The sequence below is a fragment of the Anolis carolinensis genome, chromosome 1 (assembly GCF_035594765.1).
Source record: "Anolis carolinensis isolate JA03-04 chromosome 1, rAnoCar3.1.pri, whole genome shotgun sequence".
In the NCBI taxonomy this organism is placed as follows: Eukaryota; Metazoa; Chordata; class Lepidosauria; order Squamata; family Dactyloidae; genus Anolis; species Anolis carolinensis.
Window position 1 is genome coordinate 139,590,359 of NC_085841.1, and position 15,840 is coordinate 139,606,198.

At 42.3% G+C, this 15,840-nt stretch overlaps 1 protein-coding gene across 5 annotated transcripts in view; it reads left to right on the forward strand.

Annotated features, from left to right (window-relative positions):
- Positions 1-830: 830 nt before the first annotated feature.
- Positions 831-15,840, forward strand: part of lrrc1 (leucine rich repeat containing 1) — a 118,732-nt gene continuing 103,722 nt past the window's right edge. For 2 of the 5 annotated variants that reach the window (XM_062983095.1, XM_062983098.1), the window contains exon 1: positions 831-1,541. In XM_062983095.1, coding sequence (XP_062839165.1) covers positions 1,383-1,541 — 159 coding nt within the window. In that variant the 5' untranslated portion in view covers positions 831-1,382. The remainder of the gene's footprint in view (positions 1,542-15,840) is intronic. The other 3 variants (XM_062983097.1, XM_062983103.1, XM_003226061.4) reach the window with 3 other exon arrangements.

Genomic DNA, 15,840 nt, shown 5'->3' on the forward strand with positions numbered 1-15,840 from the left:
ATTCCACAGATATGTAAATCCCACTTGCGTAGTTTCCAATATACCTCACAACCTATGAGGATGCCTGCCATAGATGTGGGAAAAACGTCAGGAGAGAATGCTTCTGGGACATTGCCATACAGCCCGAAAGACTCACAACAACCCAGTGATTCCGGTCATGAAACCCTTCGACGATACATTTTCCACATGCTCGTGGACTTCAATGGCTTCCCTGTGTAGTCTGACATGGTGGTTGTTACAACTGGTCCAGCATTTCTGTGTTCTCCAATAATATGCTGAGTCCAGGTTGGTTCAGGTGGTTTTCTGAACAATCTTTGCCTCTTGATGCACTCGCGTATCTCTTCCGAGTGGAAGGGGAGTACACCCACACTGTGGAATCGATGCAGATTGACACCACTTGAACGGCCAGGGCTCATTGGTGTGGGATCCCGGGAGCTGTAGTTTCCCTAAGTCTTGAATCTTCTCTGGCGTCTTACCAAACTACAACTCCCAGGACCTCATAACATTGAGCCAGGGGAGCTCAAGCAGCGCCAAACTGCATTCATTCTACAAGAATGCATCTCCAGCGTGGTAGAAGTGACTTCCGAGTAAATCTGCTGTTCCCGAAACCTGACAAATGGAAGCGAGGGACGACTGCAGTCTTCCCAAAGAGGGAAAAAAATGACAAAACTTTGGAACGAGTTCTCCCTCTGCCCGTCCGTCCGTCTTTCCCTTCCTCTCCTTGGCTTTCCAGGAGCCAACCTTGCGGGGTCAGAGAAATCCCCGAGTGGGGGCCAGGGAGGAGGGGCGGGGCCAGCGGCTGGTGACGTCAGAGAGAGAGAGGAGGGGGGAGAAAAAGAGGAGAGGAGAAAAATAGAGAAAGGAGGGCGCGCACCAGTGTTCCGGGTCAAGCAGGCAGTCAGGCAGTTTGGGAAGACCGGCCGACTCCAATCCCCACAGCAGTTGCAAAAGACTGGGATTGAGAAGCGTTTTTTTGCGCTTGTCCCAAGCGCAGGGATGGCTCCTCCTCCTTTTTTTTTTTTTTTGTTCTATAGGAACTTGTTGAAGGCGGAAGACTAGACAAGACCGGAGAGCGAGAGAGAGACAGAGAGCGCGAGCCACAGAGAGCGCGAGGCGCCGTGCAAAACCGAGGAGGGAGTGAGCGAGAGGGAGCGCGCGTGCTTTGGGACCCGGGGTTGCTAAGGGCGCGCGCGCGAGAGAGGGAGAAAGCGAGAGCGCGAGCCCTGCCTCCCTCCCTCCCTCCCTCCCTGGGGCGCGCGCACACAGCGAGCCCGAGCTTCGTCTGCGAGAGAGGGAGAGAGAAAGACCTCGGCGGCTGGCTGCCTGGCAGGCGGGCGGCTTGCTGGCTGGCTGTTGTTTTTCCTGCCGCCGCCGCCGCCGCTATGTTCCATTGCATCCCTCTGTGGCGGTGCAACCGTCATGTGGAGCTTATCGACAAGCGCCACTGCTCTCTGGCCGCCGTCCCGGAGGAGATCTACCGCTACAGCCGCAGCTTGGAAGAGCTCCTCTTGGACGCCAACCAGCTCCGCGAGCTGCCCAAGGTGAGCAGGGAGAAAGTGGAAGGGGATTGGACAAGGAAACTGGTTGGGGGGGGGGGGGGGGGGTGAGTGCAATGGCATTTCTCAACTTGAGCCCCCTCCCCAAGGTGAAGATGGAATCGCCTCCCCTTGGACTCGACTTGTGGGGCGCAACCATTGTGAACAACAAAGGGAGGGGAGAAGTTTATTGACTAAAGAGACCTTTGCAAAGTTCTGCCAAGGCGGGCGGGCGGGCGTTCCGCCTGTCAATCAATGGAGTGGCCGACTCTCTCAGCTTCTTTGGAGCTAGGCAAACACCTTGAGGGTGCCATCTCCACTGTCGAATTAGTGTAGATTTGCCCTCACTTGTAGCTGCCACGTCTCAGTGCTGTGGGGTTTCTAGTTCAATGGCAGATGTTGTGAAACTACAACTCCCCTGTGTTGTCGAAGGCTTTCATGGCTGGAATGACTGGGTTGCTGTGAGTTTTCCGGGCTGTGTGGCCATGTTCCAGAAGCATTCTCTCCTGACGTTTCGCCCACATCTATGGCAGGCATCCTGAGAGGTTGTGAGGTATATTGGAAACTAGGCAAATGGGGTTTATATATCTGTGGAAGGTCCAGGGCGGAAGAAAGAACTCTTGTCTACTTGAGGCAGGTGTGAATGTTGCAATTGGCCACCATGATTAGCATTGAATAGCCTTTCAGCTTCAAGGCTTCAAGGCCTGGCTGATTCCTGCCTGGGGGAATCCTTTGTTGGGAGGAGTTAGCTGGCCCTGATTGTTTCTTGTCTGGAATTCCCCTGTTGTCAGAGTGTTGTTCTTTATTTACTGTTCTAATTTTGGAGTTTTTTTTAATACTGGTAGCCAGATTTTGTTCATTTCCTCCTTTCTGTTGAAATTGTCCTCATGCTTGTGGATTTCAGTGGCTTCTCTGTGTAGTCTGACATGGTGGTTGTTAGTGCCTTCCATGTTCCTTGATTCGTGTTTGGGCAATGCTACATTCAACAGAAAGTAGGAAACCATGAAAATGAACAAGATCTGGCTACCAGTATTTTAAAAAACTAAAATTAATTAAGTAAACAAAGAACACTCAAAAACAGGGGGATTCCAGACAGAAAACAATCGGGGCCAGCTAACACCTCACAACAAAGGATTCAGCCAGGCTTTGAAGAATGTGGACGAAAAGTCAGGAGATAATGCTTCTGGAACATGGCCATACAGCCCGGAAAACTCACACAGCAACCCAATGATTCCGGCCATGAAAGCCTTCGAAAACATATTATTTCAGCTTCTTTGGATTTAAGCAGACCTTGAGAGTAGCATCTCCACTGTGGAATTATTGCAGATTTGTCCCCACTTGTAGCAGCCACATCTCAGTGCTGTGGGGTTTCTAGTTCAGTGAGGCTCCAGCCCCCTTTGGCAGATGATGTGAAACTACAACTCCCCTAATTCCCTCGCCTTGAGCCGTGGCAGTTCAACGGGTGTCAATCTGCATTGATTCCATAGTGTGGATGTTGAATCCTCCTCCAGCTGCTTCCACATTGGCGCCAGCTTTCTTCCTGCCCACAGCCCTGAGTCTCAACTCTTGCAGGACCTGCTTTTCCATTCCAGGGACAAACCAGTTGCTTGCTTGTTGGAAACAGTAAAAAAAATGGCAAAGGAAAAGGCTGCAAGGTTGCTGGGGACAAGCACCTCTGAGTTTAGTATCAATGTGAGACTTATATAGGGGGAAGACTGGAAACTCTGGGTACTTCTACATGCAATTTGACATCACTTGGACTGTTCTGGAATTCTAAGAGCTGTAGCTTTGCAAAGCCTTTCACCTCCTCTGCCTCACCAAACTACAACTCCCAGGATCTCATTGCATTGAGACATGGCGGTCAAAGCGGTGCTAAACTGTATTCTCTCTAAATTTCTTTTTTCTTTTTTTACATTTTTATTCAAGAAAAAGACATAATAGAACACATAGATTTCCCAGTTGACTGGGATATTGTGGGAGCTGTGGTTTTCTCTCTCATCCTCCCAGCTTCTTTATGTATATATAGTCAGTGGGCCACTAATCGTTTGTCGTTTGTCGTGGCCGTGCTCTTTCAACAGTTAGGGTGACCATAAGGCGACTCCATCATAGACTTTTCTTGGCAAGATTGGAAGAGGTTGCCTTTGCCTTCCTCTGAAGCGGAGAGAGTGTGACTTGTCAAGGTTTTGTGACTGATGGGATTCGAACTCTGATCTCCAGAGTCATAGTCCAGGCTGCACCATGCTGGCTCCCCAAAGGAAGTTACTGTCCAAAATCAGTGTTTAAAAACTTTGATCTGAAGCGCGATATTGTATGATCATGAGCAACTTCCTTGGGTGTTACAATTTTGTATGTGAGTGTCAGAAAATCCCATTTATGAAGCCTGTCTAATGTAGACATGAAAAAAGTCAAACTCTTTCCCAAGGGATGCCAATTTAACCAATTTATCTGTCTTTCTTTTTCCTTAAAAAAAAAAGAACAACTTTTGGTAATAACACTCTGGCTGTTTAGCTTGAAGAGGTTTTCACAAGTGGGGATCTTACTCTTTCATCATCAGTGTTGATTTTATTTGGATTATATTACCCCCAGTCACTGTATTTGGCAAATGAGCTGCGGTGCCCCAATGGGTTAAACCCTTGTGCCAGCTGAACTGCTGACCTGAAGGTTCCCGGTTCAAATCTGCGAAACAGGGTGAGTTCCCGTTTGTCAGCACTAGCTTGCAGGGACACGAGAGAAGCCTCCCAGCAAGGATGATAACACATCTGGGCGTACCCTGGGCAATATCTCTGTAGATAGCCAATTTTCTCACACCAGAAACGACTTGCAGTATGTTCTCAAGTTGTTCCTGACACGATAAAAAACAAAACAAAACTGTATTTGGCAGAAAATGAGATATGAAAAGTTATAAATAATAAATAGGGGGTTGGGTGACATGCTTCTCTTGTTGGGCAATCTGTCTGGTTATTCAGCATGAGAATATGAGCCATATGAAGAATCAGTTTTGCAACTTTTTGGGAGTTTTGCTCCTACTGTAATCATGGATATACTCCTCCATGGACAAGTATCACTGTTTACTTTTACCTGTTATATTTGTTGATGATACTATTCCATGTATCCATGAATATAAATGCCTTTACATAGAGAACTAGTGTGTGAATAACCCTCCTTTTCGCAGAGACTGTTGTGACACAAGGTGTATCTATTGTAGAATAAATGCAGTTTGATACCGCTTGAACTGCCATGGCTCAGTGCTATGGGATTTTGGAAGATGTAGTTTGGTGAGGCACCAGCACTCTTTAGCAGAGAAGGCAATTTTTTTTTTTTGGTAAAACTAAATCTCCTTTGATTCCATAATATTGAGCTGTGGCAGTTAGTGGAGTCAAATTGCATTGATTCTACAGTATAGAAGCGCTCACAGTCTGCATGTATTTCTACAGACTTTAGATTTTAAAACCTGTGCACGGCACAAATGACACAAGGCACCCAAACCCATGCATTAACTGAATGCCAACTCAAATAATCTTAACTACAGGCAATCCCCAGGTTACAAAGCAGATAGGCTCTGTAGATTTGATCTTAAATTGAATTTGGGTACATTTTTAAGTGTAACTCCACACACATGCACAGACATAGAGAGAGAGCTTTGGATAGCATAGGGAAGGGTTGACACCTCTGTAGTGTTTGTTTTGCTACCTGTGCCCCTGTTCAGAAGATTTCACCTCCTTTCTGTCCCTGTGAAAATTGGATTTTGAAAAATGTGGTTTGTTGTGGAAATAAGTATTGGCGATAAAACTTCAGGAGAGACATCTTTTCCCCATGATAACTCTTCCAGGAGTAAATTTCCTTTCTGAGCGGGAGATTTCTCACACTTCTTGTTGTTTCACCCTCATTCTTAACTATGTCTCATAAGTCAGATGTTTGTGACCCGGGGACTGCCTGTATTTTCCCCAGACAGAAATTGAGGGTAAGTTAGTTCATTATCTGTGTGTATATGAACAATATATGTGATCAGCAGATGCAACAGTAATATTTCTGTGAGCTCCTTCCCTAATTATACCACTGTTTCTCAAGCTGGTCTTTAGATGTGCCCGAACGTGTAGCCACAAGACATTCTTCGTGACCTCAAGTCTGTCCCCTCCCACCACTAATGGTTTCCTTTATTACAGTTGCAGTACTTCCTTTTTTAAAATACATGTGTCCACATATATACGACGTATTAATCTTGTGATGGTGAGTCTGAATCTGATTGTAATAATAAATATTCAGGTTGCTTAAGTTTGAGTGCATCTACACTTTCAAAATAATGCAGTTTGACACCACTTGAAATGCCATGACTCAGTGGTATGAAATAGTTGGCACTGTAGTTTTACAAGGCCTCTAGCTTTCTCTACCAAACAGAGTTGGTGCCTCACCAAACTACAACTCCCATAGCATTGAGCCACTGTTGTTAAATGTGCTAAACTGCATTCGTTCTACAGTGTAAATGAGCTTTTGGTAGTTATTTTCGGAGAGGGAAGGAAAAGTGTTCAATAAGGCTGCCTGGAGAATTGGGAGGAGATTTCCAGCTTGGTGCAAAGTTGCTCAAAGACAAGGGAGGTGAAGTCCGGAAGTGTTACAGCAGTGACAAGAAATCTGAAAAAGAAGTGTAGGTGGAATTCAAAGCTTGAGGAAACAATCCAAGGAGGAAGGTTGCGGAGGAAAGGTGTGGCCAATTAATGCAGCCTCTGAAGAAATTTATCCGGATCAGGAAGAACAGTCCGTGGTGGCACAGCAGGACAGGTGTATCAGAGTATTTAGCTAAGACCAGTAGATAAGGTGGCAATCGAAGCAAGGCTAAGCAGCCTTGGGCCAGGGAATCAGGATTAGGAGAGAAATGGCTTGTGATAAAGCAGTGGTTCTCAACCTGGGGTCCCCAGATGTTTTTGGCCTTCAACTCCCAGAAATCCTAACAGCTCGTAAACTCGCTGGGATTTCTGGGAGTTGTAGGCCAAAAACATCTGGGGACCCCAGGTTGAGAACCACTGTGATAAAGGATCTTCCTTCGTAAAGTCATATTTCCGTCTCCCCTCCCCCAGCATCACGCCTGCAGCCTTGAAACTCCCTAAGCTTATGCAACTTTCCCCCTTCTCACTTGCTTCTTGTTCGCCTAAGGCTGCTGAGACCTTCTTTCATAGAATAATAGAGTTAGAGGCAACATCACTGCTTCTTAAACTGTGAGTCCCATTTGGCAACAGTAAAAGGTTTCTGAATGCCACCTAGACATTCATACAAATCTGTTAGCAACATCCTACAATACTTTACAGAAGATGCTTCAGCTGTACTTTATAAAAAGGAATAACAGCCTGTTTAGCAAATTTTGCAAATGCTGATGTACGTATTATTAGTAAATGTTTGGTTTTTATACCTATATACCCAGGAGGAGTCTCAAGTGGAAAAAGTGTAGGACACATTGATGTAGTCAAATGCAAGAACGGTCTGTAAGGTAGTTCTTTCATTTTTGCTTGAGCCTAGACCCTCCCTCCTTCCCCAATAAAGGTTTATTTTTTGTAATTTTGTGTAGGAATTATAGGTATGAAGAGTAAGGTTATTCATACTTACATATTTGGAATGCTCTCATGTGTTAACTGAATTAATTTGCACCTAGGCTTTAACAATTCTACTTAAAATAACTGCTTTTTTGTGATACTAAGATTCATGAGACTCAAGTTCAAATCACCATCCAGTCACAAAGCTTGTTCACCATTTGTCTCCCAGCCTAAGCCTATCTTAGGTTATTCTTCTGAGAATAAAGTAGGGGCGAAGGACCACGTACACTGTCCTTTACTCCTTGGAGGGGCAATAGGAACCCCCGGTGGCGCATTTGGTTAAACCCTTGTGCCAGCAGGACTGCTGACTGAAAAGTTGGTGGTTTGAATCTGGGGAGCAGGATGAGTTCCCGTCTGTCAGCTCCAGCTTCTCATGCGGGGACATGAGAGAAGTCTTCCAGAAGATGGTAAAACATTTGGGCATCCTCTGGACAATGTCCTTGCAGACGGCAAATTCTCTCGCACCAGAACAAACTTGCAGTTTCTTAAGTCACTCCTGACACAGAAAAAAAAAACTCCTTGGAGGAAGGATGTAATCAATGAAATTTTGACTGGGATAACATTGGTGACCAGGAGTGGTCTTCTGCCTTTGAATGGGAGAGTGTGCCTTGTATTACTGAAAGCCTTTTAATGAGCTGCTTTCCATCATCACCATTGTAGAAAACTGTAAGGTAAGGTAATGCTCTTTGGCTACTGTCAAAAATAGGCTTTGTGTGGAAGGATCTCTAAAGTGTAATATGAATACCACAAACTTTTTTGAAGCAGTCTAGTAGACTAATTTGAAACCTAAAGCATTGAAGCTCAGGTTCATCTTCCTTCTTAGGAGGACACGGAAAACTAGGGGAATCTATATGTATTTCTTCTGTCAAAAATTAAATCTACTGTGTGATCGAAGGCTTTCATGGTCGGAATCACTGGGTTGCTGTAAGCTTTCTGGGCTGTATGGCCATGTTCCAGAATCAGGACCAGCTTACACCTCTCAACAAATGGTTTCCCCAGGCAGGAAGCAGCCAGGCTTTGAAGCTGTAAGGCTTTTCAATGCAAATAAAGGTGGGCAGTTGCAACATTCACACTTGCCTCAAACAGACAAAAGTTCTTCCTCCCACCCTTGACATTCCATAGATACATAAATCCCACTTGCCTAGTTTCCAACAGACCTCACAATATCTGAGGATACCTGCCATAGATGTGGTTTAAACGTCAGGAGATAATGCTTCTGGAACATGGCCATACAGCCCGGAAAACTCATAGCAACCCAGTAAATCTACTGGATTGGACTGAATGTTTTGCTAGATGTGGAAAAGTATATTTAGAAAAAGCTTAACCAGTTGTCCATCTAGTATAGAGATGGACAAGTCCCAGAAACTCACCAAGGGTCTCATCAAACCCCACGTGACTAAAAAAGGCAATGGCAATTTTTGACTTTTGAAAGGTGCAACAGTGACCCTTACTTTTCATTATATCAGGTCTAGGCAAGGAGAGAAGAAGGTTTGTCTGGCAATCTGGGAATGCCCAGGAATACACAGATGTTTTTCTGAGAGTGTATGTATGTTGTACTCATTAGGTCTCATTATTCCTACCCTTGATCCTACCAGTGCTGTTTCTGGTTCTGCAGAGTTGCTGACAATGACCTTTGCGTTCCCACTTGAGATTATTTTACTACACAGAGAGAGAGAGACAGAGAGACGGAATTGACGTGAGGCATTATTAAGCCATTGTCTGTTCTCTTGCAGAAACCTACTGGATGATCTTTGGCAAAACACACTCTCTGAAGATCAGAGAGCAAATCCCCTCTAAGCACATCTTGTCAAGAAAACCCTGTTATCGTTTACTCTTAAGCTCACCATATATCAGAAATAATTTGAAGGCATACAACAATAACAACAATTTCCATTGACCCATGCCTAAGCCCCAAGGATACTCTTTCTTCTTCCCCTTTAGTAAGAAGAGCTCATAAGCCAAAAGGAGAGGGGTAAACCCTTCCCCAGTTACCAGGATTCAGCCTTAAATTCCTCTGGGCATAGAATTTGCCAGAGTGGTTGATCAGGTCACCAAGCCACCTTTTATAGTTACAAATGTTTATTCCATGGAGTGGCATCTGTTTCAGTACATAAAATTCGTATGACGTATGTTTTTAAAAAGTGGTAAACCATTTATCTTTCCTTGCATTATTTGTTGAGATGTAATGATTTCAGCTTCCTCGTTCGCTGCCTGAAGCCACTAATTATATGTACAGTATATTACTTACAGAAACTCTTCATATGTAACAGTGAAATGTGGCTTCAGGTTACATATGGTGTGGGGTCTCAATTGATAACTATGGCCAGCATCCCAGAATAAGAATCCATGGCTCAAAGTGGGTGTCCAGACCATAGTTTGGGATAATGTATCCAAACCTGAACTTGTAACCTCTCAGTTTGGAGTTGCCCTTGAAGACAACTTGGAAACTGCAACCCCTCTCTTAGAACATCATACAAATGCTACCTAGCACTGTGAAGAAATGGCACTGAGTGTCCTTCCAGTTTGGATCCTGGATGTTGGCTATGATATTTAAAGCCTTTAAATGTCTCAAGAATGCAACTCTCTCCATATATTCCTCTCTGTTCCATCATTGAGCAGTGGGAAGATGCAAAAAATGAGGACCTTCTTGTTGTGGCTCTCCAGTTACAGAATATCCTCTCTTTGGAGGCTTGATATACTTCAGCATTGCTGCCATTCTAATATCAGTGGAAGATGTGGCTGTTCATTAAAGAGACCCAAGCGATTTTGCACAAACCCTCACATGTGCATTATTTTAAATAATTTAAAACTATTTTACGAGTTTTAGTATGTCTTTTTTCCCAACTGTTTAAATTGTTTTATGTCATTTTAACCTTTAAACTCATTTTTATTGTTTACACTGTTTTAAATTAGACATATTGATTTAAGTGCATTCTACCTTGAGATCTTTAGCAAGAGGGTGAGTTGGGAATATTTGAATAAATTAATTTTCTACATTAATAAGTAACTCCGGCTTCTGCACCATGAATACATTTCCTATGTGCCCTCCACCCACTCTCTACTTGGAGAGTCTTCTCATGTTGGTTTCTGGATCTTATAGGATGCCAAAACACATGGAAGCTGGTATGTGTAGAAATCCTATCATCTCTTTGGGCTTTTCTGCCTTGTATATGTGGAGGTTCTGTTACATAAAGATCATAAAAGAGCTGTGATATGGAACTGAGAAAATAATTAAAATGATCTCTGTTCTTATCCAGAAGTTGGTATGAAATGCTGAATGAATGCAGATTTTAAAAAAAGTAGTTTTAAACCATGGTTTGCCTCTTGCATATGCAGAAGCTTTGCTGGTTAAGGTTATTGGCTCTAGCTAACTACAGCTGTCCCTACCCCCCACTTTCATGAAAATCCAGTGTGCAAGACTCCCACAAAAGTGAAAAACTTTGAATGAAAAAACACATTTTTTTAAACCTGGGATAACTGCTGAGGTATCACTAGGTTACTACAGTGAGGTTCCAATGGAACATGTGCATAGATGCTGGAAGACTTAGATATTCTTATTATTTATCAAATATATAATTAATCAAATCCACAAAACCCAAATCCACAAATCTAGAAGGCCAACTATGCAAAGGATATCTTGGTGGATTGTATGGATCCAATTAAACCACTCAATACTTTCTTATACTCACATCCTTTAAGCGTCCCCTTGGGTATATCTCTTATCACTTCCATTTTACACAGTAATTTGTCAAAGCAAATTACTTTAGAGGACCAAATACCTCTTTGAACCCAGATCATTTTCCAACACTGCCTAACCGTATTCTTACTGTTCCAAAACGGCCATGTAAATATTGCAGTTTTGTTTGAAGACTAGTCACTCAGATGGTTCATGATTGGGATGAAATGCCACAGCATGATTTCTTTTTTAAAATTTTGATTCACGCTGACTTGTTGAGATTTACATTTTATCTCATCTGCCAACACCTTTCTCTATTCTGATGGAAGTAATGCTGTTCATCAAGTGCTTAGGGTCATTCATATCTAATACCAGTTTCTTGTGTTCAGAAGAAAAACCAGTTTTTTCTCATTCCTGAAATTGTCTTCCAGCAAGCTGGTTCAACCCAGGCTTGAAAAAAAAATACGACTATAACTAGTTATAATGGATGAAGACTTGTAGGAATTGTAGCCCCAGAAGGTACCCTTGCCAAGCTCTGGTTTAACCATGATTACTTCCCAAGGAACTTTGGTATTGTAAAGAGTTTGTAAAGATTTGAAAATTTCATATCTTCAGCAAGCTGTGAGTCTCAAAGATTTGGACAAACTGATAGAAAAAAAAGCTGATAAGCAGATCTGTAGTGTAGATATAGACTTAGTTGATCAGTCATCAATTAGCACCAATTCTTCAGGTCATCCTGTAATTACTCTTTAACAATCTACTGCAGTAATCTGATCTATTTTGAAATACCGTATCTAAGGAAAAATAAATAACTATACAGAGGAGTGAAGGCATTTGAAACTCAGTTAAATAATGAGTCTTCTGAGATTTTGATGACTTGTATGTGATGTAGCACAGAGTGATTGGAGGAAAAATATATACAGTAGAGTCTCACTAATCCAAGCCTCGCTTATCCAAGCCTCTGGATAATCCAAGCCATTTTTGTAGTCAATGTTTCCAATATATCGTGATATTTTGGTGCTAAATTCATAAATACAGTAATTACAACATAACATTACTGCGTATTGAACTACTTTTTCTGTCAAATTTGTTGTATAACATGAAGTTTTGGTGCTTAATTTGTAAAATCATAACCTAACTTGATGTTTAATAGGCTTTTCCTTGATCAGTCCTTATAATCCAAGATATTCGCTTATCCAAGCTTCTGCTGGCCCGTTTAGCTTGGATTAGTGAGACTCTACTTAGTTGGGAGAGGAAGAATGGGGGCTACGTAAAGCCAGGGTGGATGATGGCCAGGGAATTGCAGGTTTTTTTTGGCTCTCCAGGAGATCTTGAAGGATTATATTATTGCCATGTTCTTCTCAATTAAACACAAAAAGTGTCCCCCCAATGCCCAGGAGGTCAATTTTTTTTCTTTTTATATTTCTTGGAACATTTTTAGGCCCAGAAAATGCTTTTTTTCAAAAACAGGCAGTAACTCAGATGGCACCTCTAATTTCCTAAATGTTTTATAAAATATTCTAAAATCACCCAGGCAAACAAAACAAATATGACTTAATTGTCTGCAGAGCTCAGGGAAAATGGGATGGCAGCGCCTGGTTGTATGGACAATGGACTGGTTCCAATTAGACCTCTTCCAACTGTTCACACTAATCTTGGAATTTGGGGATGCTCTGGCATTTCATGCTCTTGGGATAAACTTCCCAATTTATCCCAAGAATGTTAAAGCAGGTTAAATGAGTTTACCCCATGTTACCGACTTGGATCCTTTGAGATTGCCTGCTCCACAAGGAAGTTTGATCTGTTTTGGAAATGCATAGCAGAGGTGGTTCTTGTCTTTTCCAACTGGGTGCTCTGAAAATGTATTAGACCATAGCTGCCATGATCCTCACTGTGCAGGGCCAAGTTGGAGAGCATCAAGGCTGTCTTGGAGGTTAAGAATGAAGCTTCCTTGTTCTGTCTGTCCCTCTTTCCTGATGTAGCCCATTGCTATTACTACTTCAATAATGTTATTATTACTTTATATAATAGCAAGGCATATCCTGAAGGAAGGTGCCACTGTGTATTTGCTGAAATGTATTTTGATCAGTGTCTGCACATAATGAAAGCATTGTGTCCTTATGCTTGTGGGTTCTTTTTAAAGAAATAAAACAATTTGTTATTGCGGGAGTGGATGGTTTGCTGCTTCAGCTTCCTGTCTTTTGAAATATCTAGACTCTCTGGAACATCAAGTTTAAGGCATGGCAGGGCTGCAAGTTGCTGCGGTATGTAACTGATACTGTACTGTGACTAAGACTTTATGCATGTGAAACTAAATAATTGTGCTTAGTATACTTATGTCCTGCTTTTCCCTTTAAAGAGCTCAGCACCTTTTGTATGTTTCCCAGGTGATCTTTGATTTAGGAAAGTCAGTGTAGTGTAGTGGTTTGCATATTGGACTGGGGCAAACCCCTCTCAGCTGTGCAAAACACATTGAGTGACCTTGGACAAGTCATATTCATATTCAGAGGAGGGTAAGCCCTCTGGGAACAAATCTTGCCAAGAAAATCGCATGATATGTTCACTTTAGGGTAACCATAGGTCTGAAACAATTTGACGGGACATAGTGACAATGCCTGCACCAGCACTTTAGAATGAATGCAGTTTGACACCACTTTTAACTTTTTGGGAGAATTTCTGTGCTGCACTGACTTTGTGAGATATCTCTGGGAAGATCACTGGCTAGCATTAGGATGAAAACATCCTAATTTTTACAATACATCCTAATGTTGTTTTCACAGGTGATTAGTCACCTTTTGGCTTCTGTTCTTTTTGCAGGATGTTGTTGAGTTCTACTACTTTCCCACAGTAACCTGAGATAATTTAAATCCTGGAGTTGACCATATGACCATTTCTCTCTTGAAAGTATGTTTGGAAAATGGAAGAATGTTTAATTTTGGGGTGGTGAGATAATTGGGGAGATTAAATATAAAGCACATATAATTTCAACAGAAAGGAAGAAACCAGTATTAAAAAGCTTTAACATCAGGACAGTAAATAAAGAACAACACTCTGAAAACAGGAATTCCAGATAGGAAACAATCAGGGCCAGCTAACACCTTCGAACAAAGGATTCCCCCATATGGGAAGCAACAAGGCTTTGAAGCTGCAAGGCTATTCAATGCTAATCAAACTGGCCAATTGCAACATTCACACTTGTCTCAAATAGACAAGAATTCTTTCTCCCACCCTGGACATTCCACAGATATATAAATCCCATTTGCCTAGCTTCCAACAGACCTCACAACCTCTGAGGATGCCTGCCATAGATGCAAGTGAAATGTCAGGAGACAATGCAAGTGGAACATGGCCCTACAGCCTGGAAAACTCACATCAACCCAATAAAGCACATACCTTGCAGGCATCAGAGACAAATACAGTGAAAACTCTGTATTTCAAGGACTATGTTGATATCGTGGTATTTGCTTGATAGTAACAATTGGTAGGGATGTGTCGATATTTCTACTTGAATTTTCCATTAAAATAAGAATTAGTAGACCACTAATCTTATGTTTGTTTTATTATAAACCGTTTCCCCCTTAATTTTCAGCTTTCTAAAACATATTTCCTTAAATAACATGTAGTAAGATTGGTGTCTTTTAATCATATCCTAAAGCTCTTAAAACTGTCCTACTCTGAAGAAGCAGTTGTGAGTTTAGATACAGTGTAAACAGATCTTGAATGATCCTGGAAGCTAAACAGGGTGAGTTCCGGCTAGTATTTGGATGGGCGGCTGCCAGTGGATACCAGATGCTTTAGGCTATACTTCAGAGGAAGGAAAAGCAAAAAAACAAAACAAAACAAACTTCTAGAGCATTCATTGACTAAGAAAACCCTTTGAAATGTGTGGATCGCAGTTACTTGTCAGGTAACTTGAACATCTATACAGACAATTACATCTTTAAAAAGCTATTTACCCCCCCCCCCCCCCAAAAAAACCTGACCAGCTGTTTAATGGATATATTTGTTTATCAAGTTTACAAGATATTTTTCTGTGAGATTTGAAGAATTTATACTGAGTGGTGGCAAAGTGTGTTAAAGCGCTTAGCTGCCGAACTTGCGGACCAAAAGGTCACAGGTTCGAATTCGGGGAGCAAAATGAGCGCCCGCTGTTAGCCCCAGCTTCTGCCAACCTAGCAGTTCGAAAACATGCAAATGTGAGTAGATCAAAAGGTACTGCTCCAGCGGGGAGGTAACGGCGCTCCATGCAGTCATGCCGGCCACATGACCTTGGAGGTGTCTACGGACAATGCCGGCTCTTTGACTTAGAAATTGAGATGAGCACCAACCCCCAGAGTCGGAAACGACTGGACTTAACGTCAGGGGAAACTGAAAGTGCATACTTGCAATGTAAACCATGGATGAACTGTTGGTCCAATCACTTGTCATTAAGTAACAGAGCGTGGCATTATAAAAGGCAATTTCAATTTATTTGACATACCTTTGATTCTAAACCAAATAGGCAGAAATGCAGGTTTTCAGAAATATGATGAAACTTTGAATTTAGTTGTCAAGTCCTGTCATTCCTCTCTATTATTAGAATACAATGTCTTGACAGCCTTTTCTCTATGAATCTGACATGGCAAACTGGATTGCAGACTTCTGAAATCAACCAAGCCTGGGCCCACACCCAGTTACACCCAAGTGTTTTCAGCAATATATGACAAAAATTGTTTAAAGCTTCCAAAAACTTATCTCCTTATGGGGCATATCTTCTCTGACGTTGTGCACTACCAACTTCCTCCTTTCCCTAGTTTGTGCCAAATCTGTGTCATATCATTATTGCATTGGCATATTTTCCTGGAAGCTCACTGTGGACTGGCTCAATACTCAAAAGTGATGGACTTGCACTGGTATGCAGATCACTGCTTTGGACAACACTATTGTAGTGAAAATAATGAGTGATTTCTAGTGCTTTCTTACAAATTTCTTGAATTGTCTGTGTTATGGAGGGCAGCATGCAACCAGGGTTGGAAATGAACACAGTGGTAGAGAGTTTTGGTTCTTC